A 26,626-nucleotide genomic window follows, 5' to 3' on the forward strand; every position below is an offset into this window, starting at 1 on the left:
ATCGTGTATGAATCATGTTTGACGGTAATGTAATACAATAACTTGATTATTTGATTAATTAAAAAATGAAGAAAATTGTTATTGAATTTGGAAATAAATAGATAAATGAAAAATTATTATATTTAGAAAATAAATAGAGAATTATTGTTGTGAATTTGCAAAATAAATAGCTTTAGAAGTAATGATTTTATAGAACACGTAATGATGAGAATAAATTAATTTTTAACATTACATAACTTACTACCCAATATATAAACAATAAAATTAAAAATAAAATAAAAAATTATGACGTGACAGAAGTCGTGTCAAGTTGACACGACTTCAGTATGATAGGGCATAAGTCGTACCAAGTTAGCACGACTTTAGTATGATATGGTAGAAGTCGTGCCTAATTGAAACAACTTCTACATATAAAGTCATCCCAATTAGGCATGACTTGCTTAAATTTGTAATTCTTTTTATATGGACCCCATTTTGGTAAAAATAAAATAAAATAATCCATCATAGTCAAAATAACCCTTTACTAGCAATACGAACGATTTTAGTGAATATAATGTTAGCGCAGAAAAAAAAAACTAATTGTGAATTCCACATATTAATTTTAAAAATCAACACTGATATGATGAGTTGTTTATTTGGATATTTCAAAAACATGTTTTTCAGTCAAAATCACATTATTAAAATTTACAAATAAAAGAAAGTCAATTACTACTATAATTTATGTAAACTGCTGTTTACAATGTTAAAACAATAGTTAAATATATACTTAAAATTATTAAATATTAAAAAATAACAGTAAAAAATAATTATTTAATATTTTATAATATAACTTTTAAAATGAACTATATAATAATAAAGTTAACTCCACAAGTATTAACTATTATCATGAATATTTACATTTCAATGTTATTTTTAAACGTTACTTTTATAATCTCAATGTATTTGGCGTGAAAACATGAAAACGAAGAAAATAAGTAATCTTCCAGTATAATCCAATTCAGATAGCAACGATGGACCAAATGTTAAGAGAACCAAAACTCGCCGTTGATTAAAACAGTTATCATCATCGATGATCGTAAATAATAACTTCTGAAACTGTAGTGAGCGTTTTGAATGTATTAAGACCCATCATTGAATTCGTCTTTACGCACTAATTCATTACAAATCAAATAGTTATTGGAAGTGTTCTCTCTCATAGTCTCTGAGAGAAGATGATGCAGCAGAGAGAGATGGTGGGAGAGGGAGAGGCGGTGGTGGCGTGCAGTGACAAGAGCATGAAAATAGGGGTGTCGATGTGGGACTTGGAAACGGGAGAAAAACTGCTTCAAATTCCAAGCTGTGCCTCGCCACCTTTCGGCATGTTGTGCTTGAGGAACCGCTACCTCGTGGCGTCGCAACAGAACAAACACGGGTCCATTGGCGATGGAGCTGTTGCAGTTTGGGCCTTGAACAAGGTACTCAAAATTCCAACTCTTTGTCCATTCCAACCAACACAGTACATTTCATTTTATTTTTAATTTCAGTTTTCTTTCATACTCTAAATATATTGTTGTAAAAGTGAATGTTTTCCTTTTTCTTTGTTGCCATATGCTTCACTCTGCTCTTGCGATTTTAAACTCTAGACTAGATTTGGAAGTGTGAATCGAATGGTTATGGAAAATTTTGCTAAAGAAAAAATCACCTATTTAAATTTTTATGAAGTAAATATACTATAACTTATGTATTAAGAAGTGTACTTTAATTTTAAATAACTTAGAAAAAATAACTTAGAATGAAGTGAATTTTAAGTAAATAAGAACTAAATTTTAAATATAATTTAATTTTATAAGATGAAATATTTTTTAAATTTAATTGATATGAAATCTTCAACACAACAGTATTATATTAAAATTAAAAATTTGTATGTAAAATTATATATTTATCAATAAAAATGAACTAATAAATCCAATCAAATTTTTTTAAAAAAAATCTTAAATGACTCTCGTTCTTTAAAGAAAATCTTAAATGACTTTCGTAGTTTATTAAGAACAACTTAAATTTTAAGATTTATATCTATTTATATACTATAAATTATTCTATTTTTTTAATTGACGTGAGATTTTTAATACAAAATAAATTATGGATTTGTTAAAATGAAGGTAGTGTAATAATGTGTTTATTTATTTATAAAACGATATATATATATATATATATATATATATATATATATATATATATATGGGTTTCACCCGTGTGCACGGTTATGAAGATCAATCTTATGATTTTTGTTAAGGACTAGTTTTTATGTATTGTGCGAAAAAAGTTAACGTTATAAATTAAATTATCAGTGTAAAACTTTAAATTTTACTTTAAAAATTACTAAAAATACAACTGTATCAAGTTGTCTTCATTTACATTTTTGTCAATTTCTAAGTGATCAATTCCTATTCGAGGAGAGTTAATATATTTTCTTAGATAAACTGTCTTTTGTCTATTATAATTAATTTTTTTATGTGATTTTGTTATAACTGATTGAAAATTGTAAATCAGGATATAATTGTTAATCAAGAGGCAAGTTCCTGTATTTTAAGAGTTTTTACTGTTAAATTGTATTTGATGTTTTACTAACATTTCTTATTTTCGTATATCAACCAGCAAGATATGTCCATAAAAATCTTTATTTGTTTTTTTAAATGGATCATTAAAGTGATCAATATTAAATTAAGTTTCTTAAATATTTGTTATTGACTTGCAAAATCAAATAATGAAACCTGAATTTTTTTAATATAATTTAAATACAGGCAATTCAATTTTGAAAAAATAATTGTTTATATGATTTTGACTTAAACTTTATTATATTGAATTTTAAAAAAAATGTTAAAAAACTTGATTTTTTTTAATTCAATAAAGATTAAAAATGAAATAAACACACCATAATTCTAATAGAAAATTTAGAAACTGTACTTTTTATCAAGTGCAGTTTTTCTTTGAAATTGAGAAACTTTTTTATTACAAAAGTAGACTTTTTTTTTCCTCACTATTTTCTAAACTCTAAACACTATTTTCACTTTTATTTTCTGATCCAACGTCTTTTGATTTTGATTTCTCTATTTAGCATCTATTTAACATTGTCACTATAAGAAAATCATGAAATAGAAACCAATTTTTAGAAACTAAAATAATTAGTTACAATAGGAACTAAAATAGAGACCATTTTAGAAACTAACAAAAAAATTGGTTTCTAAATTAGTTTCTATTATTTTCTATTATTGTTAAATAGTTTCTAAATTGGTATCTAATTAGCAACTAAAGTTTTAGATACCAATTATTTAGTTTCTAAATTTAGTCTCTAAAACCTTGGTTGCTAATTAGATACCAATTTAGAAACTATTTAACAATAATAGAAAATAATATAAACTAATTTAGAAACCAAATTTCTTTTTAGTTTCTAAAGTGGTCTCTAATTTAGTTACTATTGCAACTAATTATTTTGGTTTCTAAAAATTGGTTTCTATTTCATGATTTTCTTGCAGTGTGTTTTTGACTTTTTTCTCAAATATCACTATTTCAACTTTTAAATATTTATAAGATTATAGTGAATTTAAATATTTATAAAATTGAAATAGACGAAAATTTGAAAATTAAAAATTAAATATATAAAAATTTATGAAGAAATATCAATACAAAGAGAATGAAATAAAATATTTTATAGATATTTTGATGTAAGTAAATATTATGGGTAAAATAAATGTAAACCATAACCCTAAATATTAAAACCTAAATCATAAATCATAAACCATAAACCTAAAATCTAAACCCTAAACCACAAACTTAAACCCTAAACCATAAGAATTTATAAGAAATATTATATAATCATATTTGTTATTATAATTATGACATATATTTATATATAACTCATTATTTACATATTTTTTCAATTTAAATATAATTTTTTTTTTAATTTTTATTTTAAAATTATAATTTATACATTTATTTTTTTATTAAACCAAATAATAAAATTTATTCATTTTATTACACACATATCATCAATAACTTAATTTTTATTTATAATTTTTTAAACCATACAGTTAATATTTTCTTTTATAAAATATCCAAACAATTTATTTAATTTTGACTATTACTTAATATCTTTTTAAATTTTCTTCTATTTCAATTTTATAAATATTTAAATTCACTACAGTTTTATAAATTTTTAAAAGTAGAAACATTGTTATATGAAAAAAAAGTTAAAAACAGTACTAAATAAATAAATAAAAAAATGCTAGATGAATAAAAGTGAAAATAATACTTGATGAAAAAGTTCACAAAAGTAAATAAGTCGTGAGACAAAAATATATACGTTCTATTGAAAAATCGTTTTTCAGTGTGGAAAAAATTGTTGTGAAGAAATTATATAAGTACATCACGATTATGGTATAACTATAACAAGAAAAAAAAGTATTTGAACACAAATTTAATTAACAAAAATTGCCACAACAAATGAGTTATGTAAAAGTTGTCACAATTATATTTTTTTTTTTTCACTCAGAAGTCGAGCGTATTTCAATAGAGTGTAAACTTGTGTTTCTACCTCACAATTTACCTATTCTTATAATAACTTATTTTTCCTATTATGATAATTTCGGGAGAAAACTACACCACTTTTATGCTTTTGAACTACTTTTTTTTAGTTATAAAGTTCCACAAAGTTATTTGTGTTTTCAAAGACACATAATTAGGAAAAATGTTATTTTGACACTTTCTCTTACGACCTTCCAACAACATTAACTAATAATAAAATATTAAAACAAATTATTTAATTAAAATTAAATTATTAATTATAAAATTAATAAAATGGTTTGTGAATCAATCACTACTCAAAACATAAATATAATTTTATAGGTGTTTTATTTATGTTGTTATCCAATAAAATTTGATGTCTCACCTTTGCAATTGCGTGATAAAGGTCTGCATTAAAGAGCAAAGATCTAGTTGCATTGGACTTCAAAGTTTTGTATCCTAGTTTAAGGAATCATTTTGAATTTCAGAAAATTGATATAAAATACACACACCATAATTATTGTTAGTGTTTGACATAATTAACTCTAGTCTATACCAAGTAACAATTTTGGAAACATACCAGATTTTTTTCTTCTCATGTTATTAGGTTTCCTAGATTTGTTTGTGATTTTTAAGATAAGATGTGAAGATTATAAGAAGAACACTTAGATGAAAGTTAATCAAAATTGGAGTTACACCTCAACAAATCATGAAATGAAGGATTGTACCAAAGGTTTTATCAAGGTGAAACTCATATTTTGATTTGGAAAACAATTCCAAAATCATTTATAAAAAATGTATTTAAATTATCTCATATTCTAAATGAAATTGTTTAATTTTGAAGAAAAAAAATACTTAAGTAACTTATAATGTCATGATTGTCATGCTAAATTAATAATATAAAGTTGCTTATTATCTTGAATTATTAAGTCTAACTCAATCTATAAAATTGACTCAATGAGATAAAGTTTGCATTCACTTATATATTTTGAAAGATCTAGTCGATGTGGAATCTCCATCATGGATTGTTTAAATTTTTTTTATGCAAAATAATTCATTTTTATATTTATGTTACTGTTTTTATGTTTCAGCCTCAACAACCACTTCTGTGTTACACAGTGGAGGCTATGGGGCCACTTTCTTGTACAAATGATGGCATATATCTTGCTGGAGCAGGTCTTTCTGGAACTGCTTATCTATGGGATGTATGTATGACCACATTAAAAGCTTATTTCCTTAATTAGTAGTAACTTTCAATTCATTGATCTGTGTTTTTATTCATATCATGTGCATATTACACATATATTAATTTTGGCTTAAATCGATTGAAATTTGCCAACTTCTTTTGGTCATAATATTCAATGACACGATCTTTCACTGAGAACATCAGATGAATCCTAGATATTCTCGAAATCCTAATATGTTTGTTGTGAATTACAGGTGACCAATGGAAAATTGTTGAAGAGTTGGATGGCTAATAAGAAATCTATAAACTGCATGTTATTTTCATCTGACAACTCTTTTCTCATTTCTAGCTCAGATGATGGAATGATCTGTGTTTGGTCCCTGATTAGGTAAAAGACTGAATTTGTTTTTCCCAGACAACATTTGCCCTCACGAATATATGTAATGAAATAGATACTAAACAAATTTATGTTGATGCGTTTGTCGTGTTTGATTCAATGGAAGCTTGTTAGACATAGAAGAAACGAGAAGTTCGCCACCTCCAATGCTTTGTTTGTCAGGACATACGTCCTCCATAACAGGCCTTTTAACTACACCAAATAGTTACTTCTCAGTCTTAATATCAAGCTCCCTTGATGGCACCTGCAAGGTGATGAATCTGTATAATTACACTCTTACTTCTAATACAAATTATAAGATTTCCATGAGATGATATTTTTCATTTGCCATAGGTTTGGGATTTTATCTCAGGAGAACATATGCAAACTAAAGTTTATTCTTTGGCCATAACTGCAATTGCCCTTCACCAAAGAGAAAGTCTTTTGTTCTGCGGAACAGAAAAAGGAACAATATTTGTCGAGAAGCTCGATTTTGGTCGGAGAGAAGGTCCTTTTATTGGCACTGAAGTCCAGCCACTTGAATTGAAAGGACACAAGTAACATATATATATATACTGCTTAAAGCTTCTCATTTTCTGCATTATTTATTCAGGATATAATTTCATCACAAAACATGTAATTAAGTATTGACTATTAACAAAAGTATTCATTTCTTGAATGTTTGGTGACTTGTCATTTCATAGCTATTTCTGAAACATGTAAAATTCCATGGAAGTGTTGGAATGCTTCAAATTACCTTGTTTTAAAACCAAACCATTTAGTACTACAAAGCAACCTCTTTTTAAGAGGTCAAGTTTTCATCCTAACTTTCAAAACTCGTAGTCATGCTCACATAATGAGGTTGAATATAACCAGCTTAAAAATTTGTCAACATTGTAGTGGAGCCATTACTGCCTTAACCTCATCTCGATCATGCCTAATATCTGCCTCTGAAGATTATTCGATTTGCACCTGGGACATCTCCAGTTTGCAAATCATTAGAAGGTTTAGTCTCCTAAAAGGTAATAACCAATCCAAATATGTATTTATTTCATGATCTTATGATAGAAATTTACTAGTCACTTTGGTATGTGTAAAACATTTTATAGGACAAAATATTAAGATATTTGAATTAAGTCTAATTCTTGCAAAACCAGTTCACTAAATAGATTTGAATACCATATGAAAGATAATGGAATTAAGTCTAATCCATTTTCACATGTAAAATGAGATTTTTCATCTAAATTGTATTTCAAAGATCATTTAATATTCATTTACATAAATAACAGCTTGTAGAAGCCATGATAGTTATGGTTAATGTTTCAAAACTGGTATAAATGCATAGTTGATTATTTTGTTAAACGCAGGGAGAGTAACCAATCTTGTGGTAGTTTCACTATCTTCGTTGCATTCTACACCAAGAAACAGGAGAGCCTCCAATGAATATAGCGTTTCTCAACTTGACAAGCATCCGCAAAACTCAATCCAGGGAATTGCCACCCTCCTTTCCTTATGTCCACCCTACAGAGGAAATCAAAGTGCCATTGATAGTTCTGGTTTATTGAAACAAAAGATTGTTGAAAAACAGGTTTTCTCTCTTTCCCTAAACAACCTCAATTTATGAACATGATCGAGTTCTTTTATAACGCATGCAAATGTAACTTACATGACATCCATATAAATGCTAAATATGAAAATTATTAAATATAAATTAATTTTAGAGACAAAAATTCATTAGTTACTATATTCACTAAATTAGATACTAAAAAAATTATTATTATTTAAATTAGTTTTTATTATTGATAAATAATTTTTAAATTGATATCTAATCAACTACCAATTTTTAGCTATCGATTATTTAAATTCTAAAGTTGGTAGCTAATTAGATACAAAAACTATTTATCAATAATATAAACTAATTTAGATAATAATTATTTTTTTAGTATTTTTTTATCACTAATTATATTAAGTAAAATGAGACAATTAAGGAATGATCCAACCTATATACAACATGTGAATGAAATGACTTAAACATAAAAACCTAACTAGAAGACCAAAACATCACAAAATGATACAACAACCAACAAAAAAGACCAAGACCAACAAACTCTCGAGAGTACTTAGATTATTAAGTAGTTTTGTAATTGTGACAACAAAAATCCAAGAAACACTACGCTTCAATCTATTATGTTCTAGATCCACCATTACCAAAATTCACGAAAGAATACTCTTCAATCTATTATGTTGCATATCCATTACAACCAAAAACCAGAAAATACTACACTTCAATCTATTATGTTTCATATCCACCACAACAAATACATAGTTACAAAATTTAGTTAATATAATAATTAATTATTTTTTGTCTTCAAAATTTATTTTTATTTAGTAATTTAGTGGAATAAGTAATCAAAATGACTGGTCCCTTTAATTTACCTGCACAAAAAGAAAAACAAAATATTTGTCGCATTATATTTTTATAGCTAAGGATACAAAAACTCGAACAGATAGTGTTGTGATGTGTTTTGGATTTATATGCATGCTATAGGTGTTGTTTTTCATTGTCATTTCTTTTGGGCAGAAAGTAGATATACCACCAGTGACAAAGTTAGAAATGACAGTGGAAGCAAGTGCAGAGAATCGTGAATGGGCAACAAGCATGGCAAAACATGTGATGGTTATAAACAAACAATTGAAGTCACACCTTTTAGACATGATGCAGCATAGATTGTTTCGTTCAAACAACACCAACTTGCGAAAAACTAGTAGAAAGAAACCCAAAATCTAGAGTTTGGTGTAAGAAGATGGAGATGAAAAAAGACCTTGGTCAATTATGTTTTACTCAATTTGTACTTTTTTATTGCATATCAACTCAGAGGTTTTATCTCCGAGACTGAATTACTGGATCTATGCTATAAATTGCTTTGTATTGAATTGATATTAAGGAATCATGGTTGACTTATTAATAATATGATTTCAGATTTGTTTCAATTTTAGGACGCATTTTGAAGTGAGAGTTTCATAAATAACATCGTAAATGCATGCATTTGTAGCGGAAAAGGTAAGACCAGTTACCCATGATTTTTCAATTACCAGAGCTCACAAGAAGTGAAACATAGTCTTTTAAGTGAGAGCTTCATAAAACATAACTCGTTTATTTTATTATTGTATTTTCTATAAACAATAAGTAATTATAATAGATTAGGTTTTCTTTATCTCAAGGAAATAGGCGGAATAACTATTCAGATTTCAAAATATTTATATTTTTCATTATTTTATGGATGATTGTTTTTACTGTATATAAGTAATTACTGTAAAATCGATATTCTTTATATAAGAATGTTTTCTTAAAAAATATTTCTTAATCTCAAATTTTAATTTGTCTTACATGTTGTTTTTAAATAAATAAATAATAATACTTTAGAATAACTCAAACAATGACGAGAACATAATAACTAAAAAATATCATGGGATAAAGAAAAATTGTATTACTTTAGGTAAATCTAGATAGACATGGGTAGATATAAAATTAAATAAATATCAAATAAGTGATTGTTAAAACATAGAATTGTGTCCATAAATATTTACTACGTTGTGTTTTGGTTGGGTATATGTACTCTTGAAGTAGATTTGGAGACACATAAAGAGTTTACATTTGATTAAGTATGTTTGTAGTGAAATGCATATAGAAAGAAAGGAGAGAAGAGAAGAGAAAATAAATATCCCTTAAATGGAGAAGAAATGTGTGAAAAATAAACCATGTGATGAATGATTTACGTATTTATTTTTAGTATGGTGACATAAAAGCTATTAATTGTAACATGCAAACGTGTGCATGATATATTGATGTAAAGTTGGTATCAACTGATTCAATTAGAGTCATTTACTTAATATGTCTGGTTATGTAATGATGCAAATCAAGTCAATAAGGAGATGTCTAAGGATGCTAATTTACATAATGAGAAGTCATCTCAAAGTGGAGAGCTCACCAGAGGCAGAATTGGACATAGAGCAGAGCATCTAAAGTTCTTCCTGCTCGTCTTCTTAATGATTAGAAAAATGTTGTAAATAAGTTGGGTTAACTTTAGGGGTCCAAATAGCAAAGATAGGCTAGAATAAGGTACCATTAGCATAATAGGAGGTGTGGGTAACATTTTAGATTGTTCCTAACCATTTTGGAAGACATTTTTACATAGTTTCTAGAAGGACAAACCTAGGATGCAGGATTGACTTAGTCAAACCTTAAGACTGCCCATTTTTTTTTCCTTTTCCCATCCTACCCCTTTAGCTTGTTCTCCGAGGCTCTTTCACCTATAAATAAGAGGTCTACCTAGTGTATTTTACAAGTTAAATGAAATAGAGAAAAATTACTCTGCACATTTTGTGTGAGATGCTAATGAGGTTTGTTCCTCTTAGTCATTAGTCTTATCTTGTGAGAATTTGAGAGCTCTCAAGTGGCGGCTTCCAACACTTATCTTGTTGTCATTTCATCATCCAAGTGGCATGCTCATCATCTCAAACTCCATTTCTCATAAGCTTCCTTTTCCTTCATCTTTTCCTTCCAATGTCATTCCATTCAATTCATAAATATGTTCTTGTTTTGCTTCCTCGTTTCTATTCGGTCTTTTCCTTTTGTTATTGCTTTCATTGTTTAAATCCGCACCATATCTTGTCATCATCTTCACCTTATAATTGTCTTTTTCCTTTTGTCTTTGTGAAATGAACCTTCACATCTACTTAACCACTTGATTAAGTTAATGTCCAGTGGGGATTTTCCTTAGGTTTTCACTCTTAATTGCCTAAAAATCTCAATCATAAATCTAAAGTGTCACCTAAATGAACAATCCTAAAATCAACTCACATCATGTGGTTATCAGAGCTTAGGGTCTTATGCTTAATTTGCTTGAGTTGATTTGGCACTTTACATTCTTCACAAACCAAATTTTGTTTGATTGTCCAAATCAACAACACAACTAAAATTAATAACATGCATTGTTGTGTACAATGCCTCACCCTAAAAGTACATGAGAAACTTAATTTGAGATAACATACACCTCACTCTCTGAGCCAATGTTCTATCTATCCTCTCTACTAAACCTTTAAACTTTTAGGAGGAGTATTCCCGTGTGCAATACCATGTTGTTTACCGTAAACATCTAAAGGTCTACAATACTCACCAACATTATTAGTATGGATGCACTTCAACTTCTTGTTTAATTAGCATGTAAGTATTTAAAAATTCTCTAACACTTGGCTTTTGTCTTCAAAACATAAACTCATAACTTCCTAAAATAATCGTCAACAAAGGTAACAAATAAAGTGTCAAAGGATTTTGCCTTCAATGAACCACAAACATCTTAATGCACCAACTTAGATTCTTGAGGAAGGATGATTCTTAAATGATACTTTAGTTAGTTTACTAGCCATGAATATTTCTTCAACTCTATACTTTTCAATATTGAAAACACATAATTTTTATTCAAAACTTTAGCCCATTTTCACTAATATAGCTAAACCTTTGGTGTCATAAATATGTCTTCATATCTACAACATTCACATTATTTTTTTAAACCAAAACTTTTATCCAATACAAATTATAAATTTTCTCCCTTTTAGCCACAATCAATTAACCTTGGGTGACTTTCCATTTTCCAAAATAAAAAACACTTATCATAACCAAAATCAAGTACTTGCAGACAAATCAAATTAAAATAGACATTTGGAGCACGTTTCATCTCAAGAAAAATTATTTATCGTGTTGTTTTTTAAGCACACATCACCAACACCAATCACTTTAGACACACCATCACTGTTCATCTTCAAAAGTCCAAAAGCACATGGAGTATAAAATGTTAATAACTCCTTCTTGACAGTAACATGACGTAGCACCATTGTCTTATTCACATGCTCTTATCACATACAATATTAATTGAATCATGATCACGAAGAATAACAAGATCATTAAAATTAATGGTAGCCACACTATAGCCATCATCACGATCATTGCCTTATTGTTTTCCTTTCTTATTTTTATTCACATTTTTTCAAAGAAAACATTTTTTTGTTTGTGTCTTTTTTCGTGACAATAATCATACTCTACATTCTTGTATTGAGACCTATAATTGCTCTTGCTTTTATCTTTGTCACCATGCAATTCTCTTTTATGTCTTCTCACCCTATTTTCAATAACAAAAATTTCTTATTGAGATGAAATACCTAATGTCTTTCTCCTTATCTTCTCATTAAGAACATAGTTTTTTTTTTATATGTCAACATAAATATCACCACAAGAGGCAACATTGATTAAGGAAACCTAAAATGTTTCATAAGTATCAACTAAAATTTACAATAGGAATAATCTCAATACATCGTCATCAAATTTAATATATGTAGTTGACAACTTATTAAAGCACACTTAAAAATTACTCAAGTGTTTTGTAATGAGATTCTCCTTGAACTTCAATTCAATTTTTTTTTTCAATAAGTATAATTGTTGCTCCCTCATTCAAAGACATACAAAGACTCACATAAGGTTTTTGTATTTGCCTCGTGAATAATAAGATTATAGACATTGTTATTTGCAAAATGCTTAATAAAACCACACATATATTAAGTCTCATTTTATCAAACATAGTATCTAACTTACGTGAACAAAAATGAAAAATTTATTTGAGACAATGTAAAATATCAAAGTACTCATATCTATTTTTTTAGATTAATTGTCCATACATACTTATCAAGCATGTAATGATTTTTATTTATACGTGATTGGTAGCACTATGATTTATTACAATATAAAGTTTCAAAATACAATATAAAGTCTCTTAAAAATAAAAAATAAAAAATATAAAGTTCAACTTTATTTTCTCAACCATTTCACTTTTAATTATTGATGTGATTTATAATATATTAATAAATATATGACATTATATTCATTTCATTTTTAATTATTGATGTGATTTATAATATATTAATAAAGATATAACATTATATTCCTTTAACAAATTCATATATCGAATAGTTCGAATACAAATTAAAGTGTATTAAATTTTAAAGTTAATATCAATAAAAATGAAGTAATTTATTTTTGATAAAGAGGTAATTAAAACTTACCACTTGAACGATATAAATTATTGTAATGAGTTTCAAACTTTCAAATTCATTTAGAAACATTGATTTTTTTTTATCATTTGAATGACTATTCAATATTCATGGCTTAGATGATGAGTATCATATTAGAAAGAATTATATTGACATCTCTTAATAAATACAATATAAAGTCTCTTAAAAATAAAAAATAAAAAATATAAAGTTCAACTTTATTTTCTCAACCATTTCACTTTTAATTATTGATGTGATTTATAATATATTAATAAATATATGACATTATATTCATTTCATTTTTAATTATTGATGTGATTTATAATATATCAATAAAGATATAACATTATATTCCTTTAACAAATTCATATATCGAATAGTTCGAATACAAATTAAAGTGTATTAAATTTTGAAGTTAATATCAATAAAAATGAAGTAATTTATTTTTGATAAAGAGGTAATTAAAACTTACCACTTGAACGATATAAATTATTGTAATGAGTTTCAAACTTTCAAATTCATTTAGAAACATTGATTTTTTTTTATCATTTGAACGACTATTCAATATTCATGGCTTAGATGATGAGTATCATATTAGAGAGAATTATATTGACATCTCTCTCGTTCAAACATGAAATCACAACTTGAATGATGACCAATGTCTATCAAATGATCAATGTGTCGTTTAAGTAATAATACTTTATCTTAACAATAATTATCATTGCTCAAGTGATGAATTTTATGCTTAAGAGTGTTGTAGAGTGCATTAGTTGTCTCATAACAAAAACGAAAGGGATCAAATCACAATTGAATTGTGACACTTAGTAAAAATATACATTTTGGCTATTGATTATAACTTTTGACTTAATGGTAAACACTTGATCTAAGAATTGGTATCAAAACAAATTTCATGTTTTTTTTCTTAATGGAACAATTGTTTTCGATAAAATCTTATATCAATTATCCCATAACAATTAGTAGCTATACAACCATTTAAGAAAAAATTTATTATAAATTGAATCAATATCACAAAAGTTAGTAGGTGAAATAAGAAACAAATCATTACATTGAAAAAAAATCCCATAAGTGAGTTTTTCACTATATATATTTAGAATAAAAATTGTTCATAAAACTAAAAAATACCAATATAAAACTTTAAAAAATTGTTGAAAGTTGCAAACTTTCAGAAAAATAAATTTTATAGAAAATAAATAATAATTTATTTCATACTCATTTATTTATAAACTTTGTTACTCTTCATTTATGTTTTGTTTGGATGAGAGAGTGGAAATGAGGGAGTGAATTTGAGATGATTTAAAGGAAAAATACAAGGAAAGTTTAGTTGTTTGGATTAAGGTAAATTAGTGGAAAGTGTAGGAAAAATTTATGAAAGTTTGTGAGTGATGTGATAGGTATGATTGAAATTATATTTTTTTTAATAAATAAGAATGTAAGTTTACAATTTTATCCTTATATATAAAATTTGTTAAAAAATTAATTTAATTTATTTATTTATAAATTATAATTATTTTAATTAAAATATTATTTAAATATTTATAATTATAAATATTTGATAAAAACTTATTTTTACATTAAAAATATTATTATTTTTATCTTTATTTTTTATAATTAATATTATTATTTCTATATTATTAAAAAATATTTTTATTATTATTATTTATATTTATAATTTATTATATATAATATGATTAATTATGTTATTTTATAATAATAATTTTTTATAATTTTATTATATTTTTATATTTAAATTATAAATTGATTTTAAATAAAAATAATAATTTAAGGGTAAAATGAAAAAAATAAAAAAATAAATTGTAATTAATTAATTAATTAAATATATATTTATTTAGTAAATTGTAATTTTTTCGCAATTCAGAAAAAAAAGTTTTGATTGATTTGTTTTTTCCGATTTCCGTGTGTTTTTGGCTGTGTATTGGTTTTGAATACATTCTTTCCATCGACAAACAGGACCTTAGTTTAAATCCAATTTTTAACATTTTGGTAAATTGGGCTTACAAAATACATCTATTATGACTTCAACATTCTATACGAAAAAGTTTCACAGTCATGTATGTATTTATGTAGGTATTTATTTATTTAGTCAATTATGATATTATTATATACAGAAATTATTGGTTGTATAATTTTTGTAGTAAGATTGGTCTGACAGAAATTTGTTGTTTTTCTATATAAAAACAATTTAAAAATACTGCTCTGTATATCATATTTAAAAATTAAAATAGTAAAAATTGTTTTCTTCAAGACGTAGAAAGATAACAAAGATGAAAATAAAAGAAAAGAAAATCTACGAAAAACGACAAGTTAAAAAGATAAAAAAATATCTACGCATTAAATTATTTGCACAAAGAGATTTATATGAAAGTCTATGTATAATTAATTATATCTAAAGAAATAACTAATTGTGATAAATATTAAAACACAATTAATTATATATTTATATAAACTATATTATAAATATTTATGTAATTACATTAATAATCAGTTATATTCATAATTATTATGTTTATATATAATTTATTATTTTTGAAATTATATAATTAATAATTTATTGATATTTATATTATAATAAAATAAATAAATAAATAAATAATATAAAGTAACAAATAAAATGATTTAAATGTCAGAGTAATTTATATTTTGTTGTTTTAAAATACAATTTATTTATTCAAAATTTCTAACATTTTTTAAATTTAAAATTCATTTCGATATATAAACATTTAACCATGTTCATTTTTATTGCAAAGATACTTTGGTTATTTTAAATATCTTAATTAAAAAACTATGCCAACAAAGGAATCAATTGATAGATAATGGTTGATTGAAGCTAGAGAATTATTCTAACAAATATTTTTAACCTACTCAATAATCTAACCTTATAAATAGGGTCTGACACAAAGCTGCGACAGTGTTAATGTGACTTGAAAAACCCTTCTTTTGGTGGACGACGCCGCTCAAACTAACATAGTACACTGTCACTCATCCCTTCACTCACTCAACCAGTGTTGTGCAACAATGGCTCAGTTGAAAGCTTCTTCTCCTCCCTCTTCAATCCCTGTAACTGCTCCCTCACTACATCCCACAGGTGCCCTTTTTGTGATTTTCTTTCTTTTTCGCTTCCAACTTCTGCATCGTTCTCTCTGCTTGATTATTTTAACCATAATATTGAAAGACCCCCGCTTTTAAATGCTAAGATATTTTGGTTAGATCAGTTACCCTTCATTCATTTCCATTGTCATTGTAAGGTTTATTGTGTTTAGAGGATTTGCAGAAACCATTAATTCATTATGTATGCTTAAAAGTTCTCCTTTTTATTGTTCTTTCCGTTGATCTCTATTTTGCAGGGCGCCTCCTGTATCATCAGCTTTGGAAGGCAAAGACTTCGTCATTCAAAGAGGTGATTCCTAAAAGTTAAAACTTTAATGTTTACGAACATATGCAAGTGCATTTCCCTTTGCATTTGTGTTTTTGTGGGTGCTATGTTGGTCTTATTTTTGTATTTTGGATTTCTGTGTTTTGCTTGTAGTTGGGGCTAAGAACAAGTGTTGGTGCCAAGAAACTTCAAGGTGAGATTATTTTGTCTCAACTTTAGCTCCATTTCCCATCTGTATGCATTACCTTTATTCACTTTATTTAGAAAATCTGGTTTTAAGAGCTTATCTAGGCGGTTAATTAGCACAAACAACGCAATATGGAGGGCTTGGGGTCTGGCCTTAGTGACTTCACATCACCAAATTGTGATGCAAGTATTGAAATGTTCTGCAGATATCTGTTGTCAACTCAGTAAGCAGGGTTGTCGTCGTTGTTGAGATTCCAGGTTTTGGTGTGGGTCATTCCGTATGTTTTCGTGACTTCTTTCTACTGATTTGGGCAGGGTAGCAGGGCAATTGTGCTTAATTCGCTTCTGGTTAGATATAAAAATATGCTTAGCCTATATTCTGTTGGAGAACTGAATCCATGTAAGGGTGTTTATATGCTGCAGTGGACATTTTAATTAAAGCATTAGAAATTGATACATTGTATGAAGCAAGCAACATATCATGGGTGGAACTCGTCCCGTAGGATGTGCATGCTATCAAATGTGCACTGCTTACGATCATATGGTGGACAATCAGGGGGATCATTTTCTGTGTGGCCTGTAGGGTTGCTGCACATGTTTATTTTTCTTTCCATGCGGCAATATTATGCAATATGCTATATGTGCACAATTAGCTTTGTGTTCTTTGTCCTAGTGTTCATTGGGATAGCAGTGAAGGTCCTTTCGTGGTTGTGTATTTCCAGGATGCATAACTTTGAGCTTTATAGAACCACTTGTATGTATTTGGGTCTTTTTGGGCATAGGTTGTGCTTAAAAGCTAGGTCATATTCTTCAATGATAAAATTCTTTTGCTTTTTTAAATAAGAGCTTATCTAAGTTAGTTTTCATCTTGGGTTAAGTATAAGTTCTCTGTTAATTTTTGTACTGAACTGACTCAATGGGGGTGAACACATTACATTCTGAGTGGTGGTGGATCTTTTAATTAAGCCAATATTAGTCTTTAGTATCTTATTATTCTATATGGTTGAATCTTTAATTAAGACCTTGTTCATTGTTTACATATAGTGTTTTGTAGTGTATTATTTGTTTGCTGGAATTGACTTGTTTGTTTTCACTTGCATTTTAAAATCAGCATTTCTTCCCAAAATGATATAATGATAGCAATGGACAAATAAGTTTGTGGAGGGGTAATTGTGGCTTCTTAGAATATCGATGGTTTGCATTGAAAACACATGAGCTCATTTGGGGCACCTTGATTTTTTTGCTTGAAATGCTGATTTGGAGCTATACGATATTTAAATTTCGTGCCTTTAATGATATTAAAAAATTATTGATATGCAGCCATTAAAGCAGCTGCTCGCAGTGATACAGAGGTAGTTTCTGAAACCATAAAGGGTGGTGGCCTACGTGGAAAACTGAATAAGGTGGTGCTGGCCTACAGTGGTGGCTTAGACACATCAGTCATTGTTCCATGGCTGAGGTATAGATGTTGCTCATTCTTTTCTTTTTCCATTTTTCTACTAGACCTTCCGTTGCAAGTTTGCAATATTAGATTTTCCCTCTCCTTTTGTATTATATCATGAAATCCAAATGAAAAATACTAATCAATTTAGAGATCAAGTTTTTTTTTTACTGATTTTTCTTCAAAAAATAATATTTAAATTTTTTCTTAGAATGTGTAAAAAGAAATCAAAGACCATTTTTGAGATTTTATTGAGGATTTTTTAACTAATGCTACCGTAGTTTTTTAGTAAACCATGGGAGCTAAATTGGTGATTCTTATCTCTGTCAATATACCTGTTACTTTGTTTCTTTTTTAATATCTTCTTATTTAATGATTTTGGTGTTGCAGAGAGAATTATGGTTGTGAAGTTGTTTGCTTCACTGCTGATGTTGGCCAGGTATGTTGGTAGTTTTACAATTTATTTTTGTAATGAATATTGTTGTGCAAAATTGTGTTACTGGAGAAGGTGTTTTAATATTTTAAACTTCAGACTCGGGGAATTGTTCTATCCGATTTTTTATTCCAATGCTGCATTTGCATGTCATAACAAAACTAAATTTTATAGGGTATAAAAGAATTGGATGGTTTAGAACAGAAAGCCAAAGCCAGTGGGGCCTGTCAATTAGTGGTTAAAGACTTGAAGGAGGAATTTGTTAAAGATTATATATTTCCTTGCCTGCGTGCTGGTGCAGTTTATGAGAGGAAGTATTTGCTTGGTACCTCAATGGCTCGCCCTGTAATTGCGAAGGTACTTTTGCTTGAAGTTTGGTATATTGATCATCTTTGGTAGAGTCATTTCTTCTGTTAGCTCTTAGTGCAGTGTTTATGCTCTTTATATCGAAGAAAAATCATATCAATGCACTTATCTTCCACTTATATATATATATATATTGTTTGATACCTGTTGAATGATAGGCCATGGTTGATGTTGCCAAAGAAGTTGGAGCTGATGCTGTTTCCCATGGGTGTACAGGGAAAGGAAATGACCAGGCAAGTCTTAGTATCTGGCTCAAAACTCTGATTCATGTCGATGATTTTATTCTAACACATTTCTATACAAACTTTTAGGTTCGATTTGAGCTCACTTTCTTTGCCCTAAACCCCAAGCTAAACGTCGTGGCTCCATGGAGGGAATGGGATATTACAGGGAGAGAAGATGCTATCGAGTATGCTAAAAAGCATAACGTACCTGTTCCTGTGACAAAGAAATCCATATATAGCAGGGATAGGAATCTCTGGCACCTTAGCCATGAGGTATGCTAGAAATCTACTTGTAAATGAAATGTCATGTTGCTTTTTTCTGATATATGAAATGTGACATTGAATTGAAGGGAGATATTTTGGAAGACCCAGCTAATGAGCCCAAGAAGGACATGTACATGATGTCTGTAGACCCTGAGGATGCTCCTGATCAAGCAGAGTAAGCTTGTTTCTTGTGATTTCACTTTAACTAATATAGCCTTCATGTTTCTTTTACTTTTTTAATGATGTTGTACACTTGTACTTTTACATTTCTAAAAACACTTATTATGCCTTGCAGATATGTGACAATTGGGCTAGAATCGGGGCTTCCTGTTTCAGTCAATGGGAAGAGGCTTTCACCAGCATCATTACTTGCTGAGCTCAATGAGATTGGTGGAAAGCATGGAATTGGCAGAATTGACATGGTTGAGAATCGGCTTGTGGGAATGAAGAGCCGTGGAGTTTATGAAACTCCTGGAGGAACCATCCTGTTTGCTGCTGCACGTGAGTTGGAGTTTTTGACACTTGATCGAGAAACAATACAAGTGAAAGATTCATTAGCCCTTAAATATGCAGAGTTAGTGTATGCTGGCAGATGGTTTGATCCGCTTCGGGAGTCCATGGATGCCTTTATGCAGAAGATCACAGAGACCACAACAGGTTCTGTGACTGTGAAATTGTATAAAGGTTCTGTTACTGTAACCAGTCGTACAAGTCCGTTTAGCTTGTATAGGCAAGATATTTCATCATTTGAAAGCAGCCAGATATATGATCAAGCTGATGCTGCTGGCTTCATCCGGCTTTATGGTCTTCCTATGAGGGTTCGAGCAATGCTTGAGCAGGGCATTTAGGTGTTAATTTAATTCCAACATGTTCTTGATTTTCTTGTTTAAAAATGTGGATTGAAGTTACAGAGTACTGTGGATTGTTAGTAGATCTCTAGAATCCTAATAAAAGGAATAGTATTTAACATTCATGCTGAGTTCATATCAGATTTTTAGAAGTCTGTTTGGTTTGACTATCATTGTTATCAGTGGTGATATTTGCAGACAGTAGTTTAGAAGGAAACAAATAATGTTTCTATTTATTTAACTCCAAATGTACAAAAAATTAATTGGAGATCACTCTTGCAGTTTAGCATAGCAAATTGTAAGAAACCAGTTCACACTTACTGGTTTATTCTCTTTAGCTAATAAAATTTGCGAATCACTTTAGAAGATATCAGGAATCGTGTACATTGATGTTTTAACATTCTAAAACTAAATATAATGAAAACAAAAGGTGAATAGATAGGATATTTTTTAATAACGTTGATAAGATGATTTTCTCTCTCGTTTAGTTACATAAAAGAATTGAAGGAAAGTAAATAAACATATTCGTGAAATGAAAAATATTCCTAGTCAAATAAATAATAAAAATCGCCATTCATATGTTCGTAGAAATTATATTTAGAATAATACTTTTTGTATACAAATATTTCTTTATTTGCTTAAAATTCAAGCTTTTGTTGTCGTCTTATAAATATTTTTTCTTACATTTATGTAGTACAATATAAAATAATATAAAACAATATAGTGAGGTATAAAAACATAAATTGTTAACAGATAATATTTTTGCTTATAGTTTAATAATTTAGTATTAAAATTTGTGACTAAATATATTACATATAATTACTTATCTTCGATTCATACATGTTAATCTAAAATTAAAAATATTATTAATATATTTTAATATTCATATTTTCCTATTATTGGCTTTAGGAATGTTGATAATTTAGACATAAAGTCAATTGGTAACAAATAATATATTTTTCTTAATCCACTCAAATTTTAAACTCTTGGCATAGCATTATTAGTTTTGATCTAGGAATTTATAAATTTATATCTATATCTATTGTAAGTACAATTACGTAACTTACCATCACCTACAGTACATAACAAAAGGGTTTTGCCCCTTCTGGTGGGTTTATTTGTCCATGGTCCCATTCTGTCTAACTTTTGTTCTTTCTTTGTTTTTGGTGAGTGTGCTTCAATTTTGCATCAAGGAATTAATTTTTGCCATTCATTTTTTTCCCTGTTCTCTCTTTTTGTTTTTTTTTTGTATAAGAAAATTAACTTATTTATGCAAATTAATAAAGCTCGTTAATATGCATGGGATTTTATTTACAATGTTTTTTTTTCAAAACTATTATATGATAATAAATATAAAAGAGAATTACTGAAAATAAAACTTCGATTAACGAAAGGTATTTGAAGAATAGTCCCATTAAATAAAAAAGTAAATTAAAATTCATTTATTTAAAACTGGAGATTTTTTTTATATTGAAAATAAAATTATTGTGAGATATATATGCGATAAAAAGGGCTGCTCCTGTAACAAATATTGTTTTATACAGTATCAGTGGTTGTCCTTGTGCAGTGGTGTGTTTTGTAACAATGGCTGAGTTGAATGCATCTCCTGTTACTACTCCTTCCCTTCAAACAACAGGTCCCATTGTTTGTGAATTTCTTTCTTTTCCCAATTCCAAAATTGTTACTTGACATGCAGTTATTGAAGCAGCTGCAGGTGGTGGCCTACGTGGAAAATTGAATAAGGTGGTGCTGGCTTACAGTGGTGGATTAGACACATCAGTCGTTGTTCCATGGCTCAGGTATATAATTGTTTCTCCTTTTTCTTTCCTCCCAGTTTTCTATTACAATCACAAGTTTTTCATAAAAAAAAAGTTTAGATTTTTATTAGAATGTCTGAATGGAGATCTGAGACCATGTTGAGAATGTGCTGATGATCTTATGGGTTTTATTAACCAGGCTTCAGTTTTGTAGTAAAGCAGGGGACTGAAATTAGTGATTCGTGTCAATGCCAATTAACCTTTTAGCTTGTATTATTATTATTATTATTATTATTACTATTATAATATATTCTTTTATTGATTTTTGTTGTTGCAGAGAAAATTATGGTTGTGAAGTCGTTTGCTTCACTGCTGATGTTGGCCAAGTATGTTGTGACTTTTGAGATTTTGAATTCATCTTCTGTAATCAAGATTGTTGCTGTGTAAAACTGTTATTCTAAAGGGTGTTTTAAGATTTTGCACTTTTGATTTGGGGAATTGCTTTAGTCAATTTGTTGTTTAATTGCTGCATGAATGTCATAACAAAGCTAAGTTTCTTAGGGTATAAAAGAATTGGAAGGTTTAGAAGAGAAAGCTAAAGCCAGTGGGGCCTGTCAATTAGTGGTAAAAGACTTAAAGGAGGAATTTGTAAAAGATTATGTATTTCCTTGCCTACGTGCTGGTGCAGTTTATGAGAGGAAGTATTTGCTTGGGACTTCAATGGCACGCCCTGTAATTGCAAAGGTATTTCTGCTTGAAGTTTTGTATGTTCATCTTCGTTGGGAAAGGCAATTCCTTCTGTTAGTTTTTTGTGCAGTGTTCATTATTTTTATACCGAAGAAGAATCACAATGATGATAGTGGAATTTTGATTGATATCTGCTGACTGATAGGCCATGGTTGATGTTGCCAAAGAAGTTGGAGCTGATGCCGTTTCCCATGGGTGTACCGGAAAAGGCAATGATCAGGCAAGTCTTAATATATGGCTCACAACACTGATTCATGTTAATGATTTTATTCTAACACATTTCTATACAAACTTTTAGGTTCGATTTGAGCTCACTTTCTTTGCTCTGAACCCCAAGCTAAACGTCGTGGCTCCATGGAGGGAATGGGATATTACAGGGAGAGAAGATGCTATCGAGTATGCTAAAAAGCATAACGTACCTGTTCCTGTGACAAAGAAATCCATATATAGCAGGGATAGGAATCTCTGGCACCTTAGCCATGAGGTATGATAGAAATCTACTTGCAAATGAAATGTCATGTTGCTTTTTTCTGATATATGAAGTGTGACATTGAATTGAAGGGAGATATTTTGGAAGACCCAGCTAATGAGCCCAAGAAGGACATGTACATGATGTCTGTAGACCCTGAGGATGCTCCTGATCAAGCAGAGTAAGCTTGTTTCTTGTGATTTCACTTTAACTAATATAGCCTTCATGTTTCTATTACTTTTTTAATGATGTTGTACACTTGTACTTTTACATTTCTAAAAGCACTTATTATGCCTTGCAGATATGTGACAATTGGGATAGAATCGGGGCTTCCTGTTTCAGTCAATGGGAAGAGGCTTTCGCCAGCATCATTACTTGCTGAGCTCAATGAGATTGGTGGAAGGCATGGAATTGGCCGGGTTGACATGGTTGAGAATCGGCTTGTGGGAATGAAGAGCCGTGGAGTTTATGAAACTCCTGGAGGAACCATCCTGTTTGCTGCTGCACGTGAGTTGGAGTTTTTGACACTTGATCGAGAAACAATACAAGTGAAAGATTCATTAGCCCTTAAATATGCAGAGTTAGTGTATTCTGGCAGATGGTTTGATCCGCTTCGGGAGTCCATGGATGCCTTTATGCAGAAGATCACAGAGACCACAACAGGTTCTGTGACTGTGAAATTGTACAAAGGTTCTGTTATTGTAACCAGTCGTACAAGTCCCTTTAGCCTGTATAGGCAAGATATTTCTTCATTTGAAAGTGGCCAGATATATGATCAAGCTGATGCTGCTGGCTTCATCCGGCTTTATGGTCTTCCTATGAGGGTTCGAGCAATGCTTGAGCAGGGCTTCTAGGTGTTAATTTAATTTCAACATGTTCTTGATTTCATCTCCTGTATGTTTTTCATTATGGAAGCTAGAGTACTATGGATTGTTAGTAGATCCAAACCATAATAAATTCAAAGCCAGATATGAAATAAAAGATTTGTTTTTTCCAACTAGTAGTAGTAACAGTGGTAATAGAGAAGATTCCAAAAAAGATAAATAAATAGTAGTATGCATGGAAAAAGCAAATTTATATTTGTTTAGTCCTTTAAAAGTATTTTTTTTTCAATACCAATACTAATGATGTTTGAGCTTGTATTCCTTCTTCAAATACAAACAAATTCAATCCAAGGTGGTACTTTTTCTTGCAGTTCCCTAGCACGGTTTCTGTTTTCCTCACGATCCCAAGCTTTGAAGTGCTCCCCCAGTGGTCTTAATTTCGGTCTAGTTGGTAATCTTGTGTCAATGGTTATCTTCTGGAGATCAACTGCATTCTTCAGTATGTAGGTAGCTAACTCAACCTCACATGATGCTCCACAAAACCCAATCAATTCCAATTCCTTGAGACCGTGTTGACATTTCATTGTAATTTTGCGTTTTATTCTTAAAGAGGGTTTGGTGTGTATCATCTGGAACATGAAAAAAAAAAAAGTCAGATTCAAATATATGAGGATTCTAGCTTTTTATACCTTGCTTGATGCACAATAAAAAGAGTCAAATCACGGATATTCTGGAGTATTTTTGACTGCCAAAGGATATTCACCTTTAGTGTGAACCTCCATAGTGAAGGTGATTGCCTTAATAACAAAGCACAAGCACCAAGTGTGATGCCATCATCAACACAGGCAACCAACTCCAAATGCTTCATATTTTTTAACTTGGGAAGTTGACCTAGCGAGCAAATCTGAAAATAAAACAGAAAAATGATATCACTCTTGTGAACAAGGAACGCAATCTAAAGAAAGGAATGGTTAAAAAAGGGTACCACTTCAGGCATGTTTTGTGTAATATCCAATGTAAGCACTTCCAAATGTGGTAAAAAGCTTTCTCTAGTGAACTCCACAAAGGATCCTCCAAATGTTGCTTCCAGAAGACTAGGAACACACTTGAATTCTGTATCCAAATGGGATCCGTAGTATTTGAATGACACCAAATTCTCTGCAAAAATTTCAAGTTTTAGCAGCTCCCAACATCTCACCAATTCTAGAGATTTCAGCTTGAGTGATTGACCCGAAACCTTCATAGTTTTTGGAACTACTGAGTCAGCCAAGCTCAACGTTTCAAGTAATGGACAGCACCGCAGTAAGTATTCTAGCATCTCTTCGGTCACAGTAATGCATTTCAGACGTAAAACATGCAAGGAATTAAAACTTTCCAGTTTAAACAAGTGCAATGGAAGAACATATTCAAATGTATTCCCAAAATACAGCTCAAGCTTTTGAACCTTCTTTTGAATGGCAAAGTGAACCCACTTATCAGTATCACACCCAGGACCCACATGAAACCAAAATTTCAATCCTTGTAGAGTTGAACCATTAAGTGAACTCAACAGTTCATCGATCCAACTTGTATATGTTTGGCTTTCAGCATCATACATGATCTCCATTGCCATCTGCAAATGCCTGTTTTCTGCAGCCTTCTTAATGTCTCTTTTCATGTCTTTCATGATAGGTGAACCATCAAATTCCAAGGGTCCAGAAAAAAATGTCCATAGATATCTCCATTTTCTTGAGAGGATGCTGGTCCTAGCAGCATCAGTTATTGGCAATTTTGATAAAATGGTTACAGGGATTCCCTCTGGTAATTGGTTGATAAGATCTCCTTCATAACTTTCCTCACTGTTATCTTTTGCTCTTCGCTGTTTATAATCTCTGCTATCTACATCTTGCATGACAGCTCCAGACCTAAATTACACAAAAATCCATGGATCATCTATATAAGAAATATGGAAATTGAATAATCAACATTGCAAAAGACTATTCATTAGAAAGTAAAAGGCAACGAAGTAAAAAATCGGGGAGCAAATGCACAAAATGAATTTATTAATCTCCAAGGAAAAGAAAATATCATGAATTGTGATCAACTATTGGAACAAATCCTATGTAAAAACACAAATTATGTGAATTTAATATTATAGCAAGCCTTTCGAACTTTTGTATTTGAAAACTAAATTAAATCTAATCATGGCTACCAGTTACTCAAGATGTAACTTTACTGAAGAAACAAGAAATGAGAATTGATACCTCTTTACCATCTTCTCTTCTGATTTATGAATGAGACAGCTATTATGTTATGATTGGTTTTTCATGGAAATTTTAGCAAAGTGATATTACTAAGTAGGAACCCGTTTCATGTTCTTGTTTTTATGATCACATAGAACACCCTTATATTATGTAAGATCCGAAGTATGCTCCGTTGGTGAAGGACCTCAACTCAAATTAATTTTTGCAATT

General features: G+C 29.4%; 4 protein-coding genes across 6 annotated transcripts; 3 read left to right on the plus strand and 1 right to left on the minus strand.

Moving 5' to 3' along the window:
• The first annotated feature begins 1,138 nt into the window (after window positions 1-1,138).
• Window positions 1,139-9,001, plus strand: LOC137805943 (protein ROOT INITIATION DEFECTIVE 3). Its single transcript, XM_068605820.2, has 8 exons — window positions 1,139-1,454; window positions 5,631-5,744; window positions 5,980-6,113; window positions 6,229-6,373; window positions 6,456-6,658; window positions 7,002-7,123; window positions 7,469-7,689; window positions 8,683-9,001. The coding sequence occupies exons 1-8, from the start codon at window positions 1,212-1,214 to the stop codon at window positions 8,887-8,889; spliced, it is 1,389 nt and encodes a 462-aa protein (XP_068461921.1). The 5' UTR covers window positions 1,139-1,211; the 3' UTR covers window positions 8,890-9,001.
• Window positions 9,002-16,083: 7,082 nt separating this feature from the next.
• On the plus strand, window positions 16,084-20,499 carry LOC137807957 (argininosuccinate synthase, chloroplastic). Of its 2 annotated transcripts, XM_068608832.2 has the most exons (11): window positions 16,138-16,326; window positions 16,586-16,638; window positions 16,768-16,807; window positions 17,007-17,024; window positions 18,121-18,259; window positions 18,632-18,680; window positions 18,849-19,031; window positions 19,199-19,273; window positions 19,352-19,537; window positions 19,615-19,703; window positions 19,824-20,499. In XM_068608832.2, the coding sequence occupies exons 1-11, from the start codon at window positions 16,257-16,259 to the stop codon at window positions 20,374-20,376; spliced, it is 1,455 nt and encodes a 484-aa protein (XP_068464933.1). In that variant the 5' UTR covers window positions 16,138-16,256; the 3' UTR covers window positions 20,377-20,499. The 2 variants fall into 2 exon arrangements, with proteins under 2 accessions (XP_068464934.1, XP_068464933.1); XM_068608833.1 differs by lacking the exon at window positions 17,007-17,024 and having other exon boundaries at window positions 16,084-16,326.
• Window positions 20,500-21,885: 1,386 nt separating this feature from the next.
• Window positions 21,886-24,346, plus strand: LOC137807959 (argininosuccinate synthase, chloroplastic). Of its 2 annotated transcripts, none has more exons than XM_068608836.2 (8): window positions 21,886-22,012; window positions 22,091-22,175; window positions 22,471-22,519; window positions 22,695-22,877; window positions 23,026-23,100; window positions 23,179-23,364; window positions 23,442-23,530; window positions 23,651-24,346. In XM_068608836.2, the coding sequence occupies exons 1-8, from the start codon at window positions 21,961-21,963 to the stop codon at window positions 24,201-24,203; spliced, it is 1,272 nt and encodes a 423-aa protein (XP_068464937.1). In that variant the 5' UTR covers window positions 21,886-21,960; the 3' UTR covers window positions 24,204-24,346. The 2 variants fall into 2 exon arrangements, with proteins under 2 accessions (XP_068464937.1, XP_068464936.1); XM_068608835.2 differs by having other exon boundaries at window positions 21,893-22,012; window positions 22,085-22,175.
• On the minus strand, window positions 23,862-26,209 carry LOC137807958 (putative F-box/LRR-repeat protein At3g42770). Its single transcript, XM_068608834.1, has 3 exons — window positions 25,159-26,209; window positions 24,937-25,077; window positions 23,862-24,802 (listed from the first exon to the last, which is right to left on the minus strand). The coding sequence occupies exons 1-3, from the start codon at window positions 26,062-26,064 to the stop codon at window positions 24,500-24,502; spliced, it is 1,350 nt and encodes a 449-aa protein (XP_068464935.1). The 5' UTR covers window positions 26,065-26,209; the 3' UTR covers window positions 23,862-24,499.
• Between the last annotated feature and the right edge of the window lie 417 nt (window positions 26,210-26,626).

Source organism: Phaseolus vulgaris, chromosome 3, assembly GCF_051622355.1.
Source record: "Phaseolus vulgaris cultivar YP4 chromosome 3, ASM5162235v1, whole genome shotgun sequence".
In the NCBI taxonomy this organism is placed as follows: Eukaryota; Viridiplantae; Streptophyta; class Magnoliopsida; order Fabales; family Fabaceae; genus Phaseolus; species Phaseolus vulgaris.

What these genes read in the sequence shown, in the direction of transcription:
- LOC137805943 (XM_068605820.2), top strand. Translation starts at nt 1,212, where the DNA reads ATGATGCAGCAGAGAGAGATGGTGGGAGAGGGAGAGGCGGTGGTGGCG. An exon ending in CCCTTGATGGCACCTGCAAG is followed by an intron (nt 6,374 to 6,455) that starts GTGATGAATCTG and finishes CATTTGCCATAG; the next exon opens with GTTTGGGATTTTATCTCAGG. An exon ending in AAAAGATTGTTGAAAAACAG is followed by an intron (nt 7,690 to 8,682) that starts GTTTTCTCTCTT and finishes TCTTTTGGGCAG; the next exon opens with AAAGTAGATATACCACCAGT.
- LOC137807957 (XM_068608832.2), top strand. Translation starts at nt 16,257, where the DNA reads ATGGCTCAGTTGAAAGCTTCTTCTCCTCCCTCTTCAATCCCTGTAACT. An exon ending in CTCGCCCTGTAATTGCGAAG is followed by an intron (nt 19,032 to 19,198) that starts GTACTTTTGCTT and finishes GTTGAATGATAG; the next exon opens with GCCATGGTTGATGTTGCCAA. An exon ending in GATGCTCCTGATCAAGCAGA is followed by an intron (nt 19,704 to 19,823) that starts GTAAGCTTGTTT and finishes TATGCCTTGCAG; the next exon opens with ATATGTGACAATTGGGCTAG.
- LOC137807959 (XM_068608835.2), top strand. Translation starts at nt 21,961, where the DNA reads ATGGCTGAGTTGAATGCATCTCCTGTTACTACTCCTTCCCTTCAAACA. An exon ending in TCACTGCTGATGTTGGCCAA is followed by an intron (nt 22,520 to 22,694) that starts GTATGTTGTGAC and finishes TAAGTTTCTTAG; the next exon opens with GGTATAAAAGAATTGGAAGG. An exon ending in CACGCCCTGTAATTGCAAAG is followed by an intron (nt 22,878 to 23,025) that starts GTATTTCTGCTT and finishes GCTGACTGATAG; the next exon opens with GCCATGGTTGATGTTGCCAA.
- LOC137807958 (XM_068608834.1), bottom strand. Translation starts at nt 26,064, where the DNA reads ATGCAAGATGTAGATAGCAGAGATTATAAACAGCGAAGAGCAAAAGAT. An exon ending in CACAAAACATGCCTGAAGTG is followed by an intron (nt 25,078 to 25,158) that starts GTACCCTTTTTT and finishes TTTTATTTTCAG; the next exon opens with ATTTGCTCGCTAGGTCAACT. An exon ending in TATGGAGGTTCACACTAAAG is followed by an intron (nt 24,803 to 24,936) that starts GTGAATATCCTT and finishes TTCATGTTCCAG; the next exon opens with ATGATACACACCAAACCCTC.